Source organism: Eutrema salsugineum, unplaced genomic scaffold (genome assembly GCF_000478725.1).
Source record: "Eutrema salsugineum unplaced genomic scaffold, Eutsalg1_0 scaffold_9, whole genome shotgun sequence".
In the NCBI taxonomy this organism is placed as follows: domain Eukaryota; kingdom Viridiplantae; phylum Streptophyta; class Magnoliopsida; order Brassicales; family Brassicaceae; genus Eutrema; species Eutrema salsugineum.
Window position 1 is genome coordinate 3,730,063 of NW_006256342.1, and position 18,839 is coordinate 3,748,901.

The following is an 18,839-nucleotide window of genomic DNA, read 5'->3' on the forward strand; positions in this document are numbered from 1 at the left end:
TTATTTGTTTCATAAACAATAAAAAATGTCATTTTAACATATTTCACACATTAAAAATATTTTAAATGAAATTAATATACATATATTTAATACACTCATAATTAATTCAAAAACGCTTACATAAAAAGGTTATTAGCTTTAGGTAAATGAAAAATTCTAAAATGAATTTAACAAATCGCATTGATAATATAAAACAAATAGTCTTTTGAAAAAAAAAAAAACGCTAAAACGATACTAAGTATATGTTATTTTCATATCATATGATATTTGTGTTATCTTTGTATAAACATGTTCAATAAATGTTGATTTACCTCTACCCCAACTTTTATCATTTCTTATCATCTTGAGTACTAGTGGGTGTAGTTTCACTATTAATCATATACCAGTTTTCATTAATTTTTTTTTCATAGTTATTTTTTTTTTTGGCTAAATGATAGCCCCAAAATTTATAAATGTGCTTATTAGTTTATGGAATATTTTTTTTGATATTGCACTGTACCATTTGTTCTATAAATTTCAAATAATAGTTTTGTATTTCGTATGGAATCATCCGATTGTAGGGGAAATAACATGAAAACATTAACCTAAAATATTTAGCCATGTACAGAACTTCTCGCTGTGGAGGATCTGTTTACATGGATTGCTATACGCTAAATCCGAATGAAATCCAACCCACAAGACATATAGAAATTGCGTCAAAAGCAACATTTGAATGGTTTTACCTCATTCCAAATCACATAGAACTACAGTTTTATAACATAAGATGCTAATCCAGTATTACAGTGTACAAACTTTTCTTATATATTTATTTATTATTGAACACAAAATTTACAATATATAATCCATTGTTTCTCTATGGTAGAACACAAATATCAAAAACTCCATTCACAAACCTTGTTCTTGATAAGTACATTCACAAAATTTAAACTCCTTAAACGGCATGCATTACAGCTCTGCGATCATCGCATTGAGGTGGATTAAGATAATTTTGGGTGTGTGATATCTGGCAGTTCATGGGAATTCTAAATGTGGGTTACTATGCGAATATAAATGGTCGGCATCACACATAGTAACAGTTAATGTGTTGTAAAAATGAATATGACAATGACCCGTTTGTTACACACATATAAGTCTTTAGTACGTTGAATTGTCCACATTGCTTTTTTTTATAATGGTTGATTCTGTAGCAGAAATCCGGAAATTAAAACTTCACATCGTTTGACCGTTTTGATCGAGATACAAAAAGATGAGATTAGAAAGCGCAAGACTGAAAGTAAGTGAACCATGTGGTTAAATAAATATGTAGAACTTGCAATATCTCGGATGATGTTGTGCACCGGCTTGGATTCTAGTCTAATTTCTTGGCTGTACCTACACAAAAATAAACTTACCCTCAGTCCTCATGTTTCCAGATGGCAATTGGTTCCAATGGAGTTACACCTTTGTCTACTGCTCAACTACTGGCGTGATTAGCCTTTTTAATATCCAGAAACGTTATGATATTTTTGGCCACAAAAACATAAATGTTAATCATTTTCGAAATATGTGGCCAGTTTCTGAACACACACACAACCACACACACACACACACACAGAGACACACAGACACACACACTAATCACACCTTTAATAAATCGTGTCTTATTCCTTCATGAGGAGTATCAACTTCTTTTTAGTAATAAAAATATCCCATGAATCTACTTACAACTATAAGAGATGTAGAGAATACATAAACTCATATAAACTATGAATCTTGTAAAACGTCGTAGATTTTGAAATAGATGATCAAATTTTACCAAGAATAATATAAAGCGAAAATTTATTTTTTATCTGTTACTATTAATTAAAGATAACATATGAAAGAAAAAAAAGAAAATATTTATTCTATATCAAATTTAGAAGATTCTCACCCAAAACAAAATACAAGTTGCAAAGAAATGTAGGTATATCTAAGGAACTATCAAGAACATGAGTAAGAGCACTATATATTCAAAAACTCGCATTTAAGTACAACAACATATATTAATAGCTATCTGTAATACCGTTCGCATATGCCCTTTTTGAAATCACAGATAACCCGATTATAAAAAGAACGAGAAATGGCAACCACAAAGCAAGTGATGGAAGGAGAGGAGCCAGTCAGTCCAATTGCACAGCTGTTCAGCTTGCCGGGTCTCGACGTCTTCAACATTGTAACCATTGGATGCAAAACCGAGGGCGATCCATCAACCGTTGTTGAAGGATTAAAGAACACATTGATTAACCATCCACGCTTCTCTAGCATACTGGTCAGTAATGAACATACATACACATAGACATTTATGCACACATACACACATTTTCTTCTCTTATAGGTTAAGTTTTATATACATGTAGGTGACGGGTCATGGTGAGCGCAAAGGAAAACCTAAATGGATTCCGACCAAAGTAAACGTAGAAGAGCACGTGGTTGTTCCGGAAATAGATCCCAACATTGAGAATCCTGATGAATTTCTAGAGGACTATACATCAAACATGGCTCTTTCTCCGATGGATATGTCCAAGCCATTATGGGAGTTTCACCTGTTGAAACTTAAGACATCACATGCGAAATCTATCGCTGTTGCTAGGTTCCATCATTCTTTGGGCGATGGGATGTCTCTTATGTCTCTTTTACTTGCTTGTACTCGAAAAACATGTGATCCGGAGGCATTGCCTACTTTTGTGTCTCCAACGAAAAGCAAAGCGAAGAACGCTTGTTGGTTGTTGGTTGCTTGGTTATGGTTTATTCTAAGACTGATGTTCCATACTTGTGTTGAAGTTATCAAGGCTTTGGTTCATATATGTTTCGCGGGGGACACCGCAGCTTATTTAATGGGTAAACCAGGAGTTACACTTAGCACTAATAAGTTTATTCATCGGATCATTAGTTTGGATGATGTCAAAAAGGTGAAGAACGCCTTGAATATGGTACGTTTGCTTGATATAATGTCCTTTCTTTTCTTTTTGAAAGATTGAATTTTTATGTTTAATCTCTTTTTGTATCAGACGGTAAATGATGTTCTTTTTGGGATGGTACAAGCGGGTCTTTCACGATATTTGAATCAAAGATATGGTAATTTAGTCATCTTCTTTTTTTTTTTTACTACTCTTCTTTAATAATATAAAATAACATTTGTTAGCATTTCTCTCATATTTTCAAACTTGTGAACAGATCTTGAAACAACTTTAAAGACAAGAAAAACTCTTCATGGTGTTGTTTTTTTCAACCTCAGGCCAAATAAAGATATCGAGGTGATGAATGACATACCCTGGTCCTAACCAAATTTTTTTCCGCTATTTATCTTATTTGAAATAGTAATAATCTAACATACAAATGTATACAGGATTTGGCTAATATGATGGCAAAAGGTTCTAAGTGCAGATGGGGAAACTCGATAGGTTATGTTCTGATTCCTTTGTGGCTGAAGTCAGAAGATGATATTCTTGAATATGTTCGACAGGCTAAAACTACTATGGATCGTAAAAAACTTTCCCTAGAACCTCTATTTTCCTCTGGATTGCTCAAATTGACCATGAAGGTTTTTGGACTTACCGTAAGCTACAAAATCACACGTACATTATCTTGATAGCTCCAAATCTAATATTTATGTATTGTATACATCTAATCAACATATATTTGGATGCATGGGGTTGGAAAACAGGCACTTAAAAACCTTGTAAAGAGGATATTTGGTAGCACAACAATGATATTCTCAAATTTGGTTGGTCCTGCCGACGAAATTAGTTTTTTTGGCCATCAAATATCTTACATTGCTGCAAGTACCTTTGGCATCCCACAGGTACTATATCTCTCCTTACAAACAAAATCTTCTTTGAAACCATTACCAAAAAATCACATTTATTGAATTTATTAGCAATTAGGCTACTAATGATGGCTTCTATTTTTTATTTTACAACTTACGCACGCACTCTACCGGATTTGAATCCATATAGTAATACAGTAACAGCACAAGTAAAAAACAATGTACAACATGTCATAACTCATGATCAATGCTGGTGACCTACTAACCTTTATAGAAGAAAATAATTGACGAAGAATATTCAATTCCTCATTATTCTTAAAAAAATTTGAACCTTAAAAATGAAAAAAAAAATGTTAATCATCATTAATTATATATTTCCTCAAAAGTATACATCTCGAAGAATTGTAGAACAAATTCAGTCCTCATGAAACCACAGCCACACCGAACAAATCTTACTAGAACTAGTTAAACACGTAGTAAACAAAATGCAACGTCCTCCTTAACTGAAGAAGCTTTTTTTGTGTGTTTTGTTGAAAAGGCGCTCATTATCGGTATTCAGAGCTATGTGGACAAACTTATAATCAACATTAATGTTGATCTCGACGTGATTCCAGACCCGCATCACCTTTGTGATCTCATCATCGAAGCTCTCGGCATGATGAGTTCTGCTGCTCCAAAAAAGTTTTTTCATGCTTTAAAGGTTTAAACAAAATATTTGGCGTGGAAAATGAAGAACCCTTATTTACATGTATAATTTACAATATATTGAGCCATGTAATTATTTTCAATGCTTTGTCTAATTACAGCTCAACCTGAGTTTATCAATTTTTACGTAACGGACGATTTCGTTTTCACTAAATCAAATGGTTACAGTTATTTAAAATACAATTAAAAAAAAAAACTATTGTGTGTGAATTTATGGAACCTATTTAGAAAGTTTTTTCTTTCTTTCGCTGAATACTTTTCTAGAAAGTTTCAACGACTTTTAGAGCACCTCAACATTCATCCATAAATGTTTGTACGATTGTGTTGTATTGTCTCAATCCATTGCCACAAGTCTCAGACGTGACGATGTCAGAACTTAAAACTAAAGGACCCTCGCTCTTTAATTTTCTGCAAGTGGACTCCATCGATTTAAAATGGCATAACACTATATTTGTAAAACGGAATTTATGATGCGCAAACTACATTTGAGGACGACAATAATGGTCTGAAGCAGAAGTTTAGCTAGGGAGTAGGGAACATAATCAATGCTGCATCTTCCCTTTTTCTTTCTTAGTCCATACAGTTTCTTTCTTTGCTCAGTTAACTCAAATGGCTACAATACTCAACTTGGAGAAGGTTTCAGAGATTTTGGACTTTTGGGGAGAGAACTCAGGTCCCATGACTTGGAGACTCACACCGGCTGAAGTTAGAAGGTTTTGGTCTTCGGGTCGAGTTTAAACCCGAATCCATTGCTGCTCTCAAGTTTTTTTTTTTTTTGCTGCTCTCAAGTTGTGATGTTACTTCTTTAGTTTATGTCAACCTACAAATTACTCAAACCAATTTTCATATAAACTGGTTGGTTCTACTGTCTACATATGTTTAAACTGAATGAAAACAGAATTAAATCAAATTTGGTGAAAGCGCTACTTGAAGAAACTGTAGTTATTTTTTTTGTTATTTAGCCTGTCAAACGAATCTTAAGCAGCACGAAATAGTAGAGGGCACTAGCGAATATCATGACTGTAATTTCAATTCAGATCAGAAATCATTACTATTATGAAGAAAAGCAAAGATCGATTAGTTCATTATTTTTCTTCGTTTTTTTGCCTATTTAAATGTTCAGCTTTATATCAACAAAATTGATTGCAGTATAATCTGACTAATTTATTCATTTATTAAAAAAATCTATTTTAAATATAACCCATCATCTGAAGTTTGAACAGAGAGTTACCAAAAGAAATATGAACAACGAGACAAATAACTAACAACGAGAAAATGCTAATGATATTAAGTAATAACAAAGATTGATAATATAATACAACAAAATAAATACTCCACGAAGGAGATCGTTAAACATTAATCTAAATTCAAAAAGGAAAGATAAACATATTTGAAAAGGAATAAATTTAGAAAAAGAAATAAATTTGGAAAAAGAAAGAAAGTAGATAAAACCTTAGAATAAGGATTAGGGATCGTAAACGTAGAGCACTATATATAGAGGGATAGGGTAGTTTCTTTGTTTCTCTATCTCGAAACCCTTCTTGTTCGTTTCTCAGATTGTTTCATCTTTCTTCAGCTTGTTCGCTTCTCAGTTTGTTTCATCTTTCTTCTTTGTTCTTCTTCGTGTATACATTCGAATCATGGCGACAACAACAACGAAGAAGACCAACACCATGATCTTTGGCTTTGTGCTCGTCATGACAACCTTCACGCTTCTCTTGGGTAGCTGCTCAGCGACGATCTACAAAGTCGGAGACTCCGATGGATGGACGGCCAAGGACGACGTGTACAACAGTTGGGCCGAGCGTAAGGAGTTTCACGTCGGTGACTCACTCGTCTTCGAATACGATCGCAACGTCAACGACGTCACTCAAGTCTCTGGCGCTTTAGAGTACCAATTCTGCGACTCTTTTTCTCCCAAAGCGGTCTACAACACAGGGCATGATGTCGTAACCTTCACGGAACCAGGATTTTACTACTTCATCAGCTCAAATCTTGTTCAATGCCAATTAGGGCAGAGACTCGACATTCTTGTCGTCCATGACGCATCACGTCCGATTCCTCCTCCACCACCGAGCATGTTCTATCCTTTCGCAAGGACATACAAGGTCGGTGGCTCTAAAGGATGGAGGGTTTACGACAATGACTTCTATCACAAGTGGAGCGAGGAGAAACAGTTTTATGTTGGAGACAGACTTCTTTTCAAGTACAACAACGAAGCCAATGACGTCTTAGAGATCAGTGGTCATCTTGAGTTCAAATCCTGCGACCCGACTTCTCCTGTAGCCGTGCACAAGACGGGATACGATTTTTTCAGGCTCACCAAACCAGGAGTCCATTACTTCATTAGCTCGAAGACGGGTCATTGTGCGGCTGGGCTCAAACTTCGAGTCGTGGTGCAACAACCTCTCACCATTGTTCCCAAGGAGATGGAGTTGTCTTCTAGCCTATGAACCGCCTCAACAGATGGATATGCACCTTCAGACTCCAACCCCATTATTAATCATTAGTTTCTATTTAGTTCTTGTTTTAACTCACATTGTATGGCTTTTTCAGTCGCATTGTATGGGAAAGTAGAAGCCATTTTACACTTCCAAATTTGTTAGGTTTGTTAAATTTGGCCTGGACTTTTAAATTTCTGCAACTGTATTCCATCGATTGAAAAGGGCATTTTTTTGTGAAACTAAATGTATTTTTTTTTTGTGTGGTGAAACGGAAGAAATATGAAGATTCATATATATACACGCAAGAACCAAGAGTTCTAACCAAGAAGTTTAGGCATTAGAAGATATATACATATGACATTAGACAACCCAACAGAAAACCTTAGATACCGTGAAAACAAAAACAACAACAGAACAAGTTAGGGTTCACTAAGACAAAACACAAAGGCATGCATCAACAAGCGGCGCCGAGTCTCTGGCCGAGATAAACAAAGTGCCAGGTTAGAGACATGAGCGTCAGTATATTTAACCAAGAGGAGTATGTGTTGAGCTTGCTCAGCCTCTCGCTTAGCTTTTCCAGTTTCCGCCTCACCTCTTGCTCACTCGTCCTCTCTCCTCCTCCTTTCCCTTCTTCCTTTTCCGCCTTCATCCTCTCAAACATCGCCTATATATCCATAACAAGCGTATTAGTAGAACCCAACATTAATCTCTCCCTGCATCTACTAATATTATTCATTCAATAATTTTACTAAAGATCATCCCACAAAACGATCACAGACGGAAACTTAAAGTAGTTATAATCAGAATTCATGCAATGGCAAAGAGAAGTATTGTCTAAGCACAAAACAATTCATGGCCCTAAACAACATAATAACTAATCACTAGACTCCCATCACTTGACTATTTATTTTTACTCGATTTATATAACAGATAAAGAAAATCCAGGGAAGTGAATATAAACCTTGGTGGCACGTGGCTCAACAAATGACTTATTGGCCTCGATCATAAAGAAAGAAGCCAAGAGGTTAACGCCTTGCCACATCTCCGTCGCGTCAGTTAGTAGTTTCATCCGCCTGCTAACCACGTGACCAAGCAAACCCACCAAGATTCCGACCGATGTTGTCTTGAAGTAAACAGGATACAGCTTGCTCTGCACCACCCCAAACTGTTGCCTCCCCAACACCGAAGCCAACACGTAGCTCGACACAAACGTCACCCAAACGCAACTCCCAAACGCCGCCGCAATCGCCGTCAGTCCCACCACGCTAGCTACCTTCTTCGGACTAAGCACATTCGCCGTCGCTGACCCAAACCCACGCGCCGCCGTCTTAGCTCTCTCCCACGCGTTTCGGGACTTGTGAACCGCCGTCTCCTTCAACTCCTGGGCCTTTTCTCTCACTCTGTCTTTCGCTCTCTCCTTCGACTCGTGAGCCTTATGGGCCACGGTGTCCTTCACGTTATGGGCTTTCTCTGTAACCTTTTCTTTTGCATCTTGGGCTTTATGTGACACACTCTCCTTCACATCATGGGCCTTTTCTGCTACCTTCTCCTTAGCATATTGGGCTTTATCAGCCACCGTTTCTTCCACGTCACGTGCCCCACGTGCAACCGTCTCCTTCACGTCGTAAGCCTTACCCGCAGCAGCGTCCCCGGCATCGGAGATTTTCTCTCCGACATCACCGACGGTATCACCGGTTCGATCTTTAGCCCGACCAACCACACTCGCGATCTTCTGCCTGCACTTACCGAACGCGTCGCATATGACTTCTCCAGCCGTCGCGTGGTGATCACGCGCCTCCGAGATCCCTTGGCCGACGTTTGGAAGATATGACGCCGCTTCTTTCGCTCTCTCTTTCGCTTTCCTGAACAGAGTAGTTTCCTCATTTTCTTCTTGTTTTTGTTCTCCTTGTCCTTGATCTGCCGACGGCGGCGAGATCGAGACTCTGGTGTTGGTTTTGCCGTCGCGATCGTACTCAACCACCACAACGCGGTGGCCGTCTTTGACGATGATGTCTCCCTCCGGCGTCGTCGTCTGGTGGGTGGACACGGCTGGGCTCGGAGACCATACTTCCGCCGCAAGTAAAGTGCTTAACACAAGACACAGAGCCAACAGATTCGTCATTATACTTATGTCTACGGTTGTTTACTCTTCCCTCTCGCTCCCATCATCAAGAGTGTTTAACTACCACTAATGGTGATAACTACTTTTGTGAAACCGCAACAAAGATATTTTCTTTCTTCTTTAAGCTTCTGATTGACATGTGTCGCCACGTCTTCGCACGTGTCGCTTTTTCGATAAAAGTAAACTTCTCCATCGTGTCTTTGCACGTGTCGGTTCCTCGACAAAAGTAAACTTCTCGATCGCTTCGCCGATAAAGCACTCTTGCAGTTTTTTGAATCACCCAAAGGCCAAAACCGTCATTAGTTAAAACTTAAAAGGAAACACGTAATGGGCCTTGTTTTGGTACATCGTGGGCCTAAATATACAATCATCGACTACAAACCTGTCTGGGAAGTAAACGAATCAAGCATTATGCAAAATTCTTAAAACTGAAATTTATAAAATCAGAAATAAGAAGTGTCTATTTAAAGCAAAAGGCATAACGGGATAATCTTTCCGAGTCAGGTAAAATACAAAAAAAAAAAAAAAAAGTCAAAAAACTAGATCATCAGTTCCTTGTACAGCTGACACAGAGAGAGATTCACCGCTGCAGCAAAACTCTAGACGCGATGCTAATCAACAAAACAAGAATGGTGAGAGAGCTTACGAACACTCCACATACAAGTGCTTTATCAATGAAACCCCAATGTGATACGAGTTCTTGCTTCTCTTCTTTTGACTTTCCTTGCGTTCTCCTTGGCATAAACCATCCAAGCATGCCTTGATCCTGTCTTGTAATACTTCCAGAAATGTTGCAGGCGTCTCCTGATTTCTCTTCTCCACAGCTCTCAGCAGAGCAAGTGCAAGTCTCGCAAGTAATAGCATCAGACGAACAAGGCGGTTTTTTCTCCTCTCGGGCTTGTGGTTCTACCTTTGCAGTGCTTAATGTCTCAATCACTTCCCCAAACACTGACCATCTCCCCACAGATGTTATCCTCGCTATAGCTGATGTCCCAAGCATACTTTCTGGTCCAGTAACTAAGACTTGTATATATCCTTTGGTATGCCCAACCTACAGATTTTCAAAGGCAATACGTATGAATATTTTAAAATGAAACAGTTTTGGCAATCAAAGTTTAAAAAAAAATGTATATGGTCCAGGAGGGAGCTTACCAAATGGACTCCATCAGTAGCTATTTCGGTTATCCAAATCCTCTCTTCTTTGCCCTCCATTCCGGTGTAAGGTGCAAAAGCCTCGAAGACACAAGTCAATTCACGGCTTCGTTGCTTCACAATCTTACTTTGTACCTTCTTCATCTTTGCTGCTGGGGTCCCTATATCATAAATGGCACATCCGAAAAAATGTTTAGAAAAGATGAAACACTTATCAAATAGCAGATTACATGCATAACCAAATCCCTTACCTGGTCTTGGGTAAAACTGAGAAATATGAACTTGGGCAAACTTGTAATCCTTGATAAGCTCAACTGTTTGAGAAAAATCCTCATCGGTTTCGCCTGAAATTGAAAAAGTAACAAATGTATTTTACCACACTACAATCATATGAATGATCAACATGCTTCAAAGTCGTTAGACCATCTAATCACACATCAAACAAATGCATGCAATTAATTTGCTTTTGTACGGCAATGTGATTTTTTTTTTTTTTTGTCTCAGCACTTTCAATGAACGAAAATTAAATTATAGAGGAAATGTTATTAGAAAAAAAATACAGAGACTTTCAGGTTTATCCAGCACTAACCAGGAAAGCCGCATATTATGTCTGTAGCAATTTGCATTCCTGGCACAAGTTCTGTTAAGGTGTCTACCACGGTTCTGAATTCACCCGATGTATATTCCCTGTTCATGGCCTGCAACAGTAAATAGTCAGGTAAGATAAGAACAAGATTTCTGCAGTTTTACGAAATTCTGGGCTCACCGTCAACACAGAATCACTGCCAGATTGCACAGGGACATGAAGAAAGGTGTAGACACATGGGTGGCGTAAAACAGCTGCTATTTTTTTCAAATGCTCAAGAATAAAGGGAGGATTTGTCATCCCAATCCTTAACATCGTGCTTCGATCAGAAGGAAGCTCCTTAACAATAGCATTAAGCAGTATTGGAAGATTCACTCCTATGTCACGACCTGCATCGATTTAGGGGACATTAGCTCCCAAAAAGAAAAACAAATCATGACTTAGCTACCAAAAACAATTTAGCCCCCCTGAATCTAAGTTTCAATGAAAAAGATAAGTTAGATTTAAAAAGCAACCATATGCTCCAGTGTCCTCGCTACTCAGCCAAATCTCCTTGACTCCTTCAGATATTACAGTTCTCACCCGCTCCACCTGCAATGTAAGACGCTTAAGAAAGCTTTCTGGAGGGAAAACAGGAAATGGGAAATTTCTGGCAAATGGAATGCAAACAAAAACTCTTCTCAGTGAAGCCGAATCTGCTTACAAGACTGTCCACTGTGTAGCTTCCTAAGTGACCACGGGCGTGCTTGGTCTTGCAGTAAGTACAGGCACCCAAACAGCCAACGTTAATGGGGAGAATCTCGATAAAATTGTTCTTCCGCACCTGCAATGGAAATTGACTTTTAAGTTTTAAGCAAAACTAGAGGAACCCAAATGAACTAAACAAGAAGTTGTGTAACCCATGAAAACCCAAGCAAATTTATATGATAGCAATAAGAGCTGTACTTAGATCAGGTTTTCAATTATCTTCTACTTATTTAGTGCCAGGAATAGCCATACTCAACATCAAAGTGGAAAGCAATCAGAAATTAAAAATTTGTACACACCTTTGGTAGATCAAGCGCAGGCAAAGTCTTCCGATTCAGCAGCCGCACTTCATGGCCTTTAAGAGTTTCTTCAACAATCTCAACAACACGATCAATCTGTTGGACTCCAACTACACTGACGCCTTCTAGTTCTTTAAGGTCACGACTTCCCTGAGGAACACATCCGGCTATCACAAGAGGCTTTTTCCCACTTCGACCCCTCGATATCAGAGTAGACATTGCAGACTGACTAGGGGATTTCACAGTACAGCTGCATCAATCACACACATGGTGAACACAAATAAAGCCCATATTTTGGGCTGCAAATATGTGAAGTTGCAAAATCAAACAGTGGGAAAGTTAACTATTTGCTCGCATTCTTGTATAGCACAAGAACATGTCACAGTACAAAAACATGCATTGGGTACACCGGAGCTGAAGCTTACGTGTTAATGAGCCACAGATCAGCATCCTCTGGGACTTCTGTCAACGCATAGCCAAATGCAGTAAGCTGACCAGCCATATACTCACTGTCACTCTGAACAAAAACCAGAACAAGAGGAAAGACCGAGAGATCAGTCAGATCAGATCAGGACGGCTATATACGATTAGCTTAACATATCCTAGATAAAAGAAATATGGATCTCTCAATCTCCAGTATAAAAACATGAAAGTGTATCCTGATGAGGCAATCAACACCTAAACACCTACGAATTCCAAAATACAATCGAACATGGAAATTTTATTAACTAACTTGCCTGGTTATGGGAACATCCAAATGTCTTGATGTAAATTGTCTGCGAAAAATCATCGAGAGGACACGAAAGTAGATGTAAGTGTATCCAATATCCGTCGACGAATATAGAAACTGAAGCAAATGAAATCGAGAGAGGGAGAGAGTGGAGGAAGAGAATAACCTGAGTTCCGGGAATCTTCAAAGATGGTGGAGCAAGCGAGTCACGATTCGAAGCGGTGAATTCATGCTGTTTCGAGCTACTACGTTTACTCTTAATCGTCTTCGGATTGATCCCGACCGCATTCAACGGTAATCGGAAACCTGGTGGTGCACCACCGGTTCCTCCGGCCAACAAATCCTCGATATCCTCCATACTATTTTCTCTCTCCACGGCGGCGCGTTAACGAGGAGAAGCAGCGACAATGGAGTGTGGTGAGGGGGTTTTGCAACGCAGCAGGCACGGTGGATCGCCTGGGCCCGGGTCGGGTTCAAATACATTTACAAGACCCAATAGAATTAAAGCTAACTTAGACCCATTTATGACTTATAATGGGCTAATGTAATGGTTGTAAGTTTTCTTATGGCATTGATAAATTTAATATCATGAATTTCTCAAAAACACAGTTTGAAAAAGTTGTGGCACAAAAGAGTTACCAAACAAGATGATTTTACTTATGAACATAATTGTTATTCTTATAGACATAACACAGCCCAAACAAGATGAAAAAAAACGAAAGCATTATCCTTTGTCGAGTGTTTACGATTAGAAATATGATCTGAATTCCTTTTCCATCTTAACGTGTTTAGAAATGATAACGTGCATATAGACGCAAATGTGAAAACATACTAAAACAAATTCTACAATTTTTTTTATAATTTATGATACATCAAAAAAATTTCAAAATAGTTAAGACTTGCGTAAAAATATTTGGAATATGAGTTATGACGACAAATTTTGACATTTTCAGTATGTTTACGGTAGTGTGTATTGTATATAAGAGTGTTTCTCACAACTCTTACCAAGTCATTGAATTTGTTAACTCACAACGCTTTAATGGCTATGTTGTTTGGTAAATCGTTTTCTAGACTTGCATCCCAATTATTGTTTTCAATAACATTTTGTTTAGTTTGATTTAGAGTTATTCAAAATATAAGATCTTGAATATTCCTAAATTGGGTATTATCCAACACAAATATAATATCTTGAATATTTTTAACATATATGTATTGATTATTATTTTAAATAATATCATTTATTTTAATATTTTAATAAGTAAAAGAAACTAAATATACTTTAGATTTATATCCATATATACTTAAAACAAATCTGTAAGTTCTATATTTGACTATCTCTTGCAGAGAAAATATTTTCCATGATTTATCTCTATATTTAATTGAGCTTTCTATATTTGTAACGTTTATTTATGTATATTTTATAAATTAAAATTTATTTATGTAAATGATTATAAAATATCTTATAAATAAAAAGTCGACTAATTTTCTAACGATCGACTAATTTATAACGGTCAAAACACACATACAAAAGGTCGACTAGTTTTCTAACGGTCAGTAATACTTTTCCTAAAGTATTAGATTTGCTCTGTTTAATATTTTTGAATTTTGAATCTAAAACCAAAAGCATCAATATTTTTAGTGAAACAATTTATGGTATAAACATAGAAATTACTTCTTTTGGTAAAAAAAATTTCTAGTCAACTATTGTTTTGGAAAAATATAGTTACTATACCAAGAGGGATACTAATGGTTAGCTAAAACCGGAATACTAATTAATATTTGTTTTGTCAATGAATAAAAATATTAAAATATCATTTTGTCTTAATTTTTTTTTTAGTTTTATTATCTATAAAATTCTGAAAACATTTATTTAACAATCTGACTCCATAAAAAGTTATTGGGTTTTTTTATAAAGACCAAAAAGTTTTTCATGTTTCTTTTTAACCACCTACAAAAATGACTACTCAGAAGTATAAATACATAAAACTATAATGTACTATGCCTCTTCTATTACTCTGATATCACAAATTTTAACTTAAGATTGATTCTCAGACAAGAACAAGAACTTTCAAGTCTCAAACATGTCGGGTCTCTCAAATTTTCGTCCTCAATCTGAACCACGACCATCTGTGGTAGGTCCCAAACTTTGCTATGTTATACAATAATCCCACAGTTAATTCTCATTGTTTATGTATTTAATTTTAAATTGGGTTTAATTATGGAGACCTTGTTGTTTTTTTCCAAGGAATAAGTTGATTTTCGATTGTTGTTATATATTCTAGGCTATAGATCTATCATTGATATATCTTGTATATGTTATCATATACTGAATCAAACTTATCTTGATTTCAAAGCAAAGATGATATGTGTATGTATTAAAATCAAAATTATCATTTGATTCTTGAAAAATACAGGTGATGTTAATATATATTTGGGATGGGCAGATTAATCAGAAACATGAAAACTACTTTTTTTGTTATTGAACTTAGTTTTTTCTAAGTCTAATTAACAGATAGATATGATGAATAATCAAATGTTTAAATGGTTTGACAAAAATAATCTATAGATTTTGTTTTAAATTTTCGCGGGAAATTTGAATAAACTTTTTTTTATTTACGTGCGAAATTTGAATTAGATGCTTTCTTTGTTTGTGCGCGCAAACAATCTAATCTAACATTTAATTTCAATTAAAGATAGATATATAAGAAATTATTGTGTTTCTAATATTTAAGATTTGTTTCTTGTTTTTAAGATTTGTTTCTATATTCTTTCTCTTTTTCAGATATAAATAATTATTTTTAATAATGAATAATAATTGCATTGGGTTTTGTAAATGTATTTATTATTTTGTAAGGATTGTTGGATTGAAAAAAAAAACTAAAATACTTGAAATAGGGTGAAACAAACTCTAGAGATACTTGTGTATGCTAATATGTTTTTTTCTTCAAAATGAATAGGTTCTTGCTCTCCCTGCTCTCTCTCAAATGCCGGCAAGACTACGCCGAAATAACAGAGTAAGTATTTCAGTGTTGTACTTTTCATGTTCTAAATTGTTTTATAATTTATATCAGCTTGATCTCCTAAAACTTAAAATATTTTAGGAACAATCTTATTTTCTTATATTATCTTATATATAAAAGACAATCAACTTTTTCTATATGCTTAACACATCAGCATTGGAGAAGTTGACACCTGTCAACTAAATTTTAAATAATAAATTTTAATATTAAATTTTAAAGCATTTAAAGAATATGAAAAGTTTGTATTAATTAACATTTATATAAGCACTTAAAGAATATGAAAAGATTATATTAACTAACATTTATATTAATGTTAAACAAAAATTTATGTTATAACTAATTAAAAATATTGATGGATATATATAATTTTTATATAACTGTTGATTATTTAATAATATTCAAGATGTTAAAATTCATTTTTAAGATTATTTATAATAAAATATAACAAGTAACAAATAAAATGATGGTTATATTAATTTTAATTTTTTTTATTAATTGACTATTAATTAATATTTGTTCACTAATTAAAAATATTGAATGATATGTATTAATTTTAATATAATTTTAAATTATTAAATAATATTCAATATATATTTTAAATTAATATTTTAAAAAAATTTAGAATACAATATTAACAAGTAAGTAAATAATAAGTGATGATTATATTAATTTTTATAAAAATATAACAAAAAAAATTGAAAATTATAAAAAGAAAATTCCGCACGTTACGTGCGGGTATTCACCTAGTTTTTAATAAATAGATAAAAGTATACAAGTTAAGTTATCCAAAGAAATTTGACAACTTCGTCTTTCTTTTCTCAATGATACATAGTAGTTTAAATTTGTGAAAATTTTGTCATTTCTATGCATGAGTTCTAAGATAGTTAAATATCAGACAGTTAACACAAAGCTATTTTGGTAAAAAAAACAAAGCAGATTAGCTTTGTAATTTGTTTCCCATAAATATATATGCTAAACGCAAAAATGTAGTACACTGTAACTCTTTTAATATACACCGTATACTTTGGTTGTCACATATATATGTATCTTAAACAGCAATTATTAAAATGTATAAATGAAGAATTTTGTAAATTACATGAATATCTGTAAAGAATGATTTTATAACTTCATTTCTTAGTTAACCGTACTTCAGAAGTTTAAACTTTAACTGCATGTACTCACTGCAATGTTTACGTATGTTGTAGAGAAGGTTTCATCATGGTGAAGCTGTTCAAAATAATGAAACAAGAATGGTTATTATACCGGAGGATGAGCCACTTATGGATGTTGATCCTATTTCTGTCGTATATTCAGAAAATAGTCAGAGCCATGGTCGTGGTTGTGGTCGTGGTGGTGGCTGTGACCATGGTCGTGATCATGGTCATGACTGTGGTTGTGGTCGACAAAATTGTAGTTTAAGAGACCAGGTGCATTACTATAAACCTAAAATTGATATTTAATTAGTGATAATACACACTAAATATGTATATAATGTGACTAATTTATAATTTAATTGAACATATAATGGGAAAATTAGGACACAAACACATTATGGGATAATTCTATGTTTTCGAGTTCAATGATTGGTTCAACAAACTGGTCATGTTTGCTCTACACCTACTGAGTTATATAATTTTATGCAGAACCGGTCTTTGACTAAAGCTGGTAAAGCTATGGCTTTAGGCGCAAAAAAATTTAATAAAACTTTAAGGGCAGTAAATTCTAAAAATGTAGTTGTAGTGTAGTGGTTGTTTATATTTTTTAGGGTTAGAGGTTAATGGTTCGACTCAATTTCTTGTGATTGGGCTTAATTTTTTTAATTAACTTTAAGCTTAATAATGGTATGGGCCAACTCTGCTTCTATGTTATAAGTTGTTTTTTTCTTTCTCTTCTGTTTTACATATTAATGATAATGTATGTTGTAGAGAAACTTTCATGATGGTGAAGGTGCCCAAAATAATGAAACAAGAATGGTTATTATACGAGAGGATGAGCCGCTTATAGATGCTGTTCCTATTTCTGTCGTATATTCAGAAAGCAGTCAGACATATGGTCGTGGTCGTGGCCGTGGCCGTAGCCGTGGTCGTAATCATAGTTGTGGTCGTGGCCGTGGTCGTGGTAGACAAAATCGTAGCTTGAGAAACCAGGTGCATTACTATTATAGTAAAATAAATATTTAATTAGTGATGATATACATTAGATATATATATATATATAATGTGACTAATATATAATTTAATTGAGCATATATTGGAAATATCAGAACACAAACACTATATGGGATAGTCATATGTTTTCAAATTCAATGATTGATTCAACAAGTGCTCAAGCTGGTCATACTCACTTTATATCTACTGAGGTATATACTTCTATGTTATAAATTATTCTTTTCTTTATCTTCTGTTTTTCATATTAATGATAAATATATGTCTAAAATAATGAACATAACTAGCTAGTACTACATAATGCATATAATATATGTTTAGTTTGGATGTGTGAGTTTAAGTGAGTTAACTTTTACAGGAAAATGCACCAATTCAACCATCTTCTGCAAACAATGTGGTGAGTTACAAATTCGAATCTCTTAATTAACCATGAATGCACAAAGTGGATGAGCATTCACGCGCATATCTATCCACTTATTCTAAACATCTTTTTGATAAAAATGAGATTTTATTTTTGTTAAAATAAATATAAGAGTTTTAGATATTTTAACAGGCATAAATATGTATAATTTTAATCTTTTTTTTATACAGGAAGTTGAAGTTGTTAATTTAGAGAATGATATTGAAATAGATGAAACTGGTAAGAACAATATATTTAAAATAAATAATTATTTAGTTATCACAAACAAAAATATATTATTATTGACTTATAACTGGCCAAATTTGTATTCCTACCAAAACTGAAGATGAAATTTTCGGAGGCTTGGAAGATCTTAATGTTGATCATGGGATGCCAACTTCACCCATCTATAATTTAGGTTTGTATCATTTATATTTTACCCTTTTATATTCTAAATATAATATATATATATAATATATTGTATTAGTTTAGTGTTCATGAATCTGATGTTATGTATTTTCCTTGCAGATTTTCAAAATCAAATTGCTTACATCAACCGTTATTCTGGTACGGATAATGGTTCTAAATAGTTGGATCCTTTTCGATCAGGTTTGTACTACTAAACCTACATATACACATATATATGGATATAATATTTATTTTAATCTAATATATATATTAGAGA

General features: G+C 34.6%; 5 protein-coding genes across 6 annotated transcripts; 3 read left to right on the plus strand and 2 right to left on the minus strand.

Annotated features, from left to right (window-relative positions):
• The first annotated feature begins 2,098 nt into the window (after window positions 1-2,098).
• On the plus strand, window positions 2,099-4,609 carry LOC18007957 (O-acyltransferase WSD1). 2 transcript variants are annotated; one of them, XM_006390643.2, is made up of 7 exons: window positions 2,099-2,287; window positions 2,376-2,948; window positions 3,027-3,093; window positions 3,193-3,272; window positions 3,365-3,574; window positions 3,683-3,820; window positions 4,323-4,609. In XM_006390643.2, the coding sequence occupies exons 1-7, from the start codon at window positions 2,099-2,101 to the stop codon at window positions 4,488-4,490; spliced, it is 1,425 nt and encodes a 474-aa protein (XP_006390705.1). In that variant the 3' UTR covers window positions 4,491-4,609. The 2 variants fall into 2 exon arrangements, with proteins under 2 accessions (XP_006390705.1, XP_024006125.1); XM_024150357.1 differs by lacking the exon at window positions 4,323-4,609 and having other exon boundaries at window positions 3,365-3,593; window positions 3,683-3,821.
• A 1,520-nt stretch (window positions 4,610-6,129) lies between these two features.
• LOC18008005 lies at window positions 6,130-6,942 on the plus strand. The gene has a single exon (XM_006390644.2). The coding sequence runs from the start codon at window positions 6,130-6,132 to the stop codon at window positions 6,940-6,942; it is 813 nt and encodes a 270-aa protein (XP_006390706.1).
• A 276-nt stretch (window positions 6,943-7,218) lies between these two features.
• Window positions 7,219-9,126, minus strand: LOC18007965. The gene is made up of 2 exons (XM_006390645.2): window positions 7,895-9,126; window positions 7,219-7,597 (listed from the first exon to the last, which is right to left on the minus strand). The coding sequence occupies exons 1-2, from the start codon at window positions 9,053-9,055 to the stop codon at window positions 7,388-7,390; spliced, it is 1,371 nt and encodes a 456-aa protein (XP_006390707.1). The 5' UTR covers window positions 9,056-9,126; the 3' UTR covers window positions 7,219-7,387.
• Window positions 9,127-9,490: 364 nt separating this feature from the next.
• On the minus strand, window positions 9,491-12,983 carry LOC18007944 (threonylcarbamoyladenosine tRNA methylthiotransferase). The gene is made up of 11 exons (XM_006390646.2): window positions 12,736-12,983; window positions 12,577-12,615; window positions 12,265-12,356; window positions 11,840-12,089; window positions 11,497-11,616; window positions 11,309-11,384; window positions 10,974-11,182; window positions 10,797-10,905; window positions 10,459-10,551; window positions 10,208-10,368; window positions 9,491-10,106 (listed from the first exon to the last, which is right to left on the minus strand). The coding sequence occupies exons 1-11, from the start codon at window positions 12,925-12,927 to the stop codon at window positions 9,636-9,638; spliced, it is 1,812 nt and encodes a 603-aa protein (XP_006390708.1). The 5' UTR covers window positions 12,928-12,983; the 3' UTR covers window positions 9,491-9,635.
• A 3,856-nt stretch (window positions 12,984-16,839) lies between these two features.
• LOC112082780 lies at window positions 16,840-18,744 on the plus strand. Its single transcript, XM_024150220.1, has 6 exons — window positions 16,840-17,016; window positions 17,515-17,736; window positions 17,853-17,948; window positions 18,113-18,151; window positions 18,346-18,394; window positions 18,683-18,744. Exons 1-6 carry the CDS (start codon window positions 16,840-16,842, stop codon window positions 18,742-18,744), a joined length of 645 nt encoding a protein of 214 aa, XP_024005988.1.
• The last annotated feature ends 95 nt before the right edge of the window (window positions 18,745-18,839 follow it).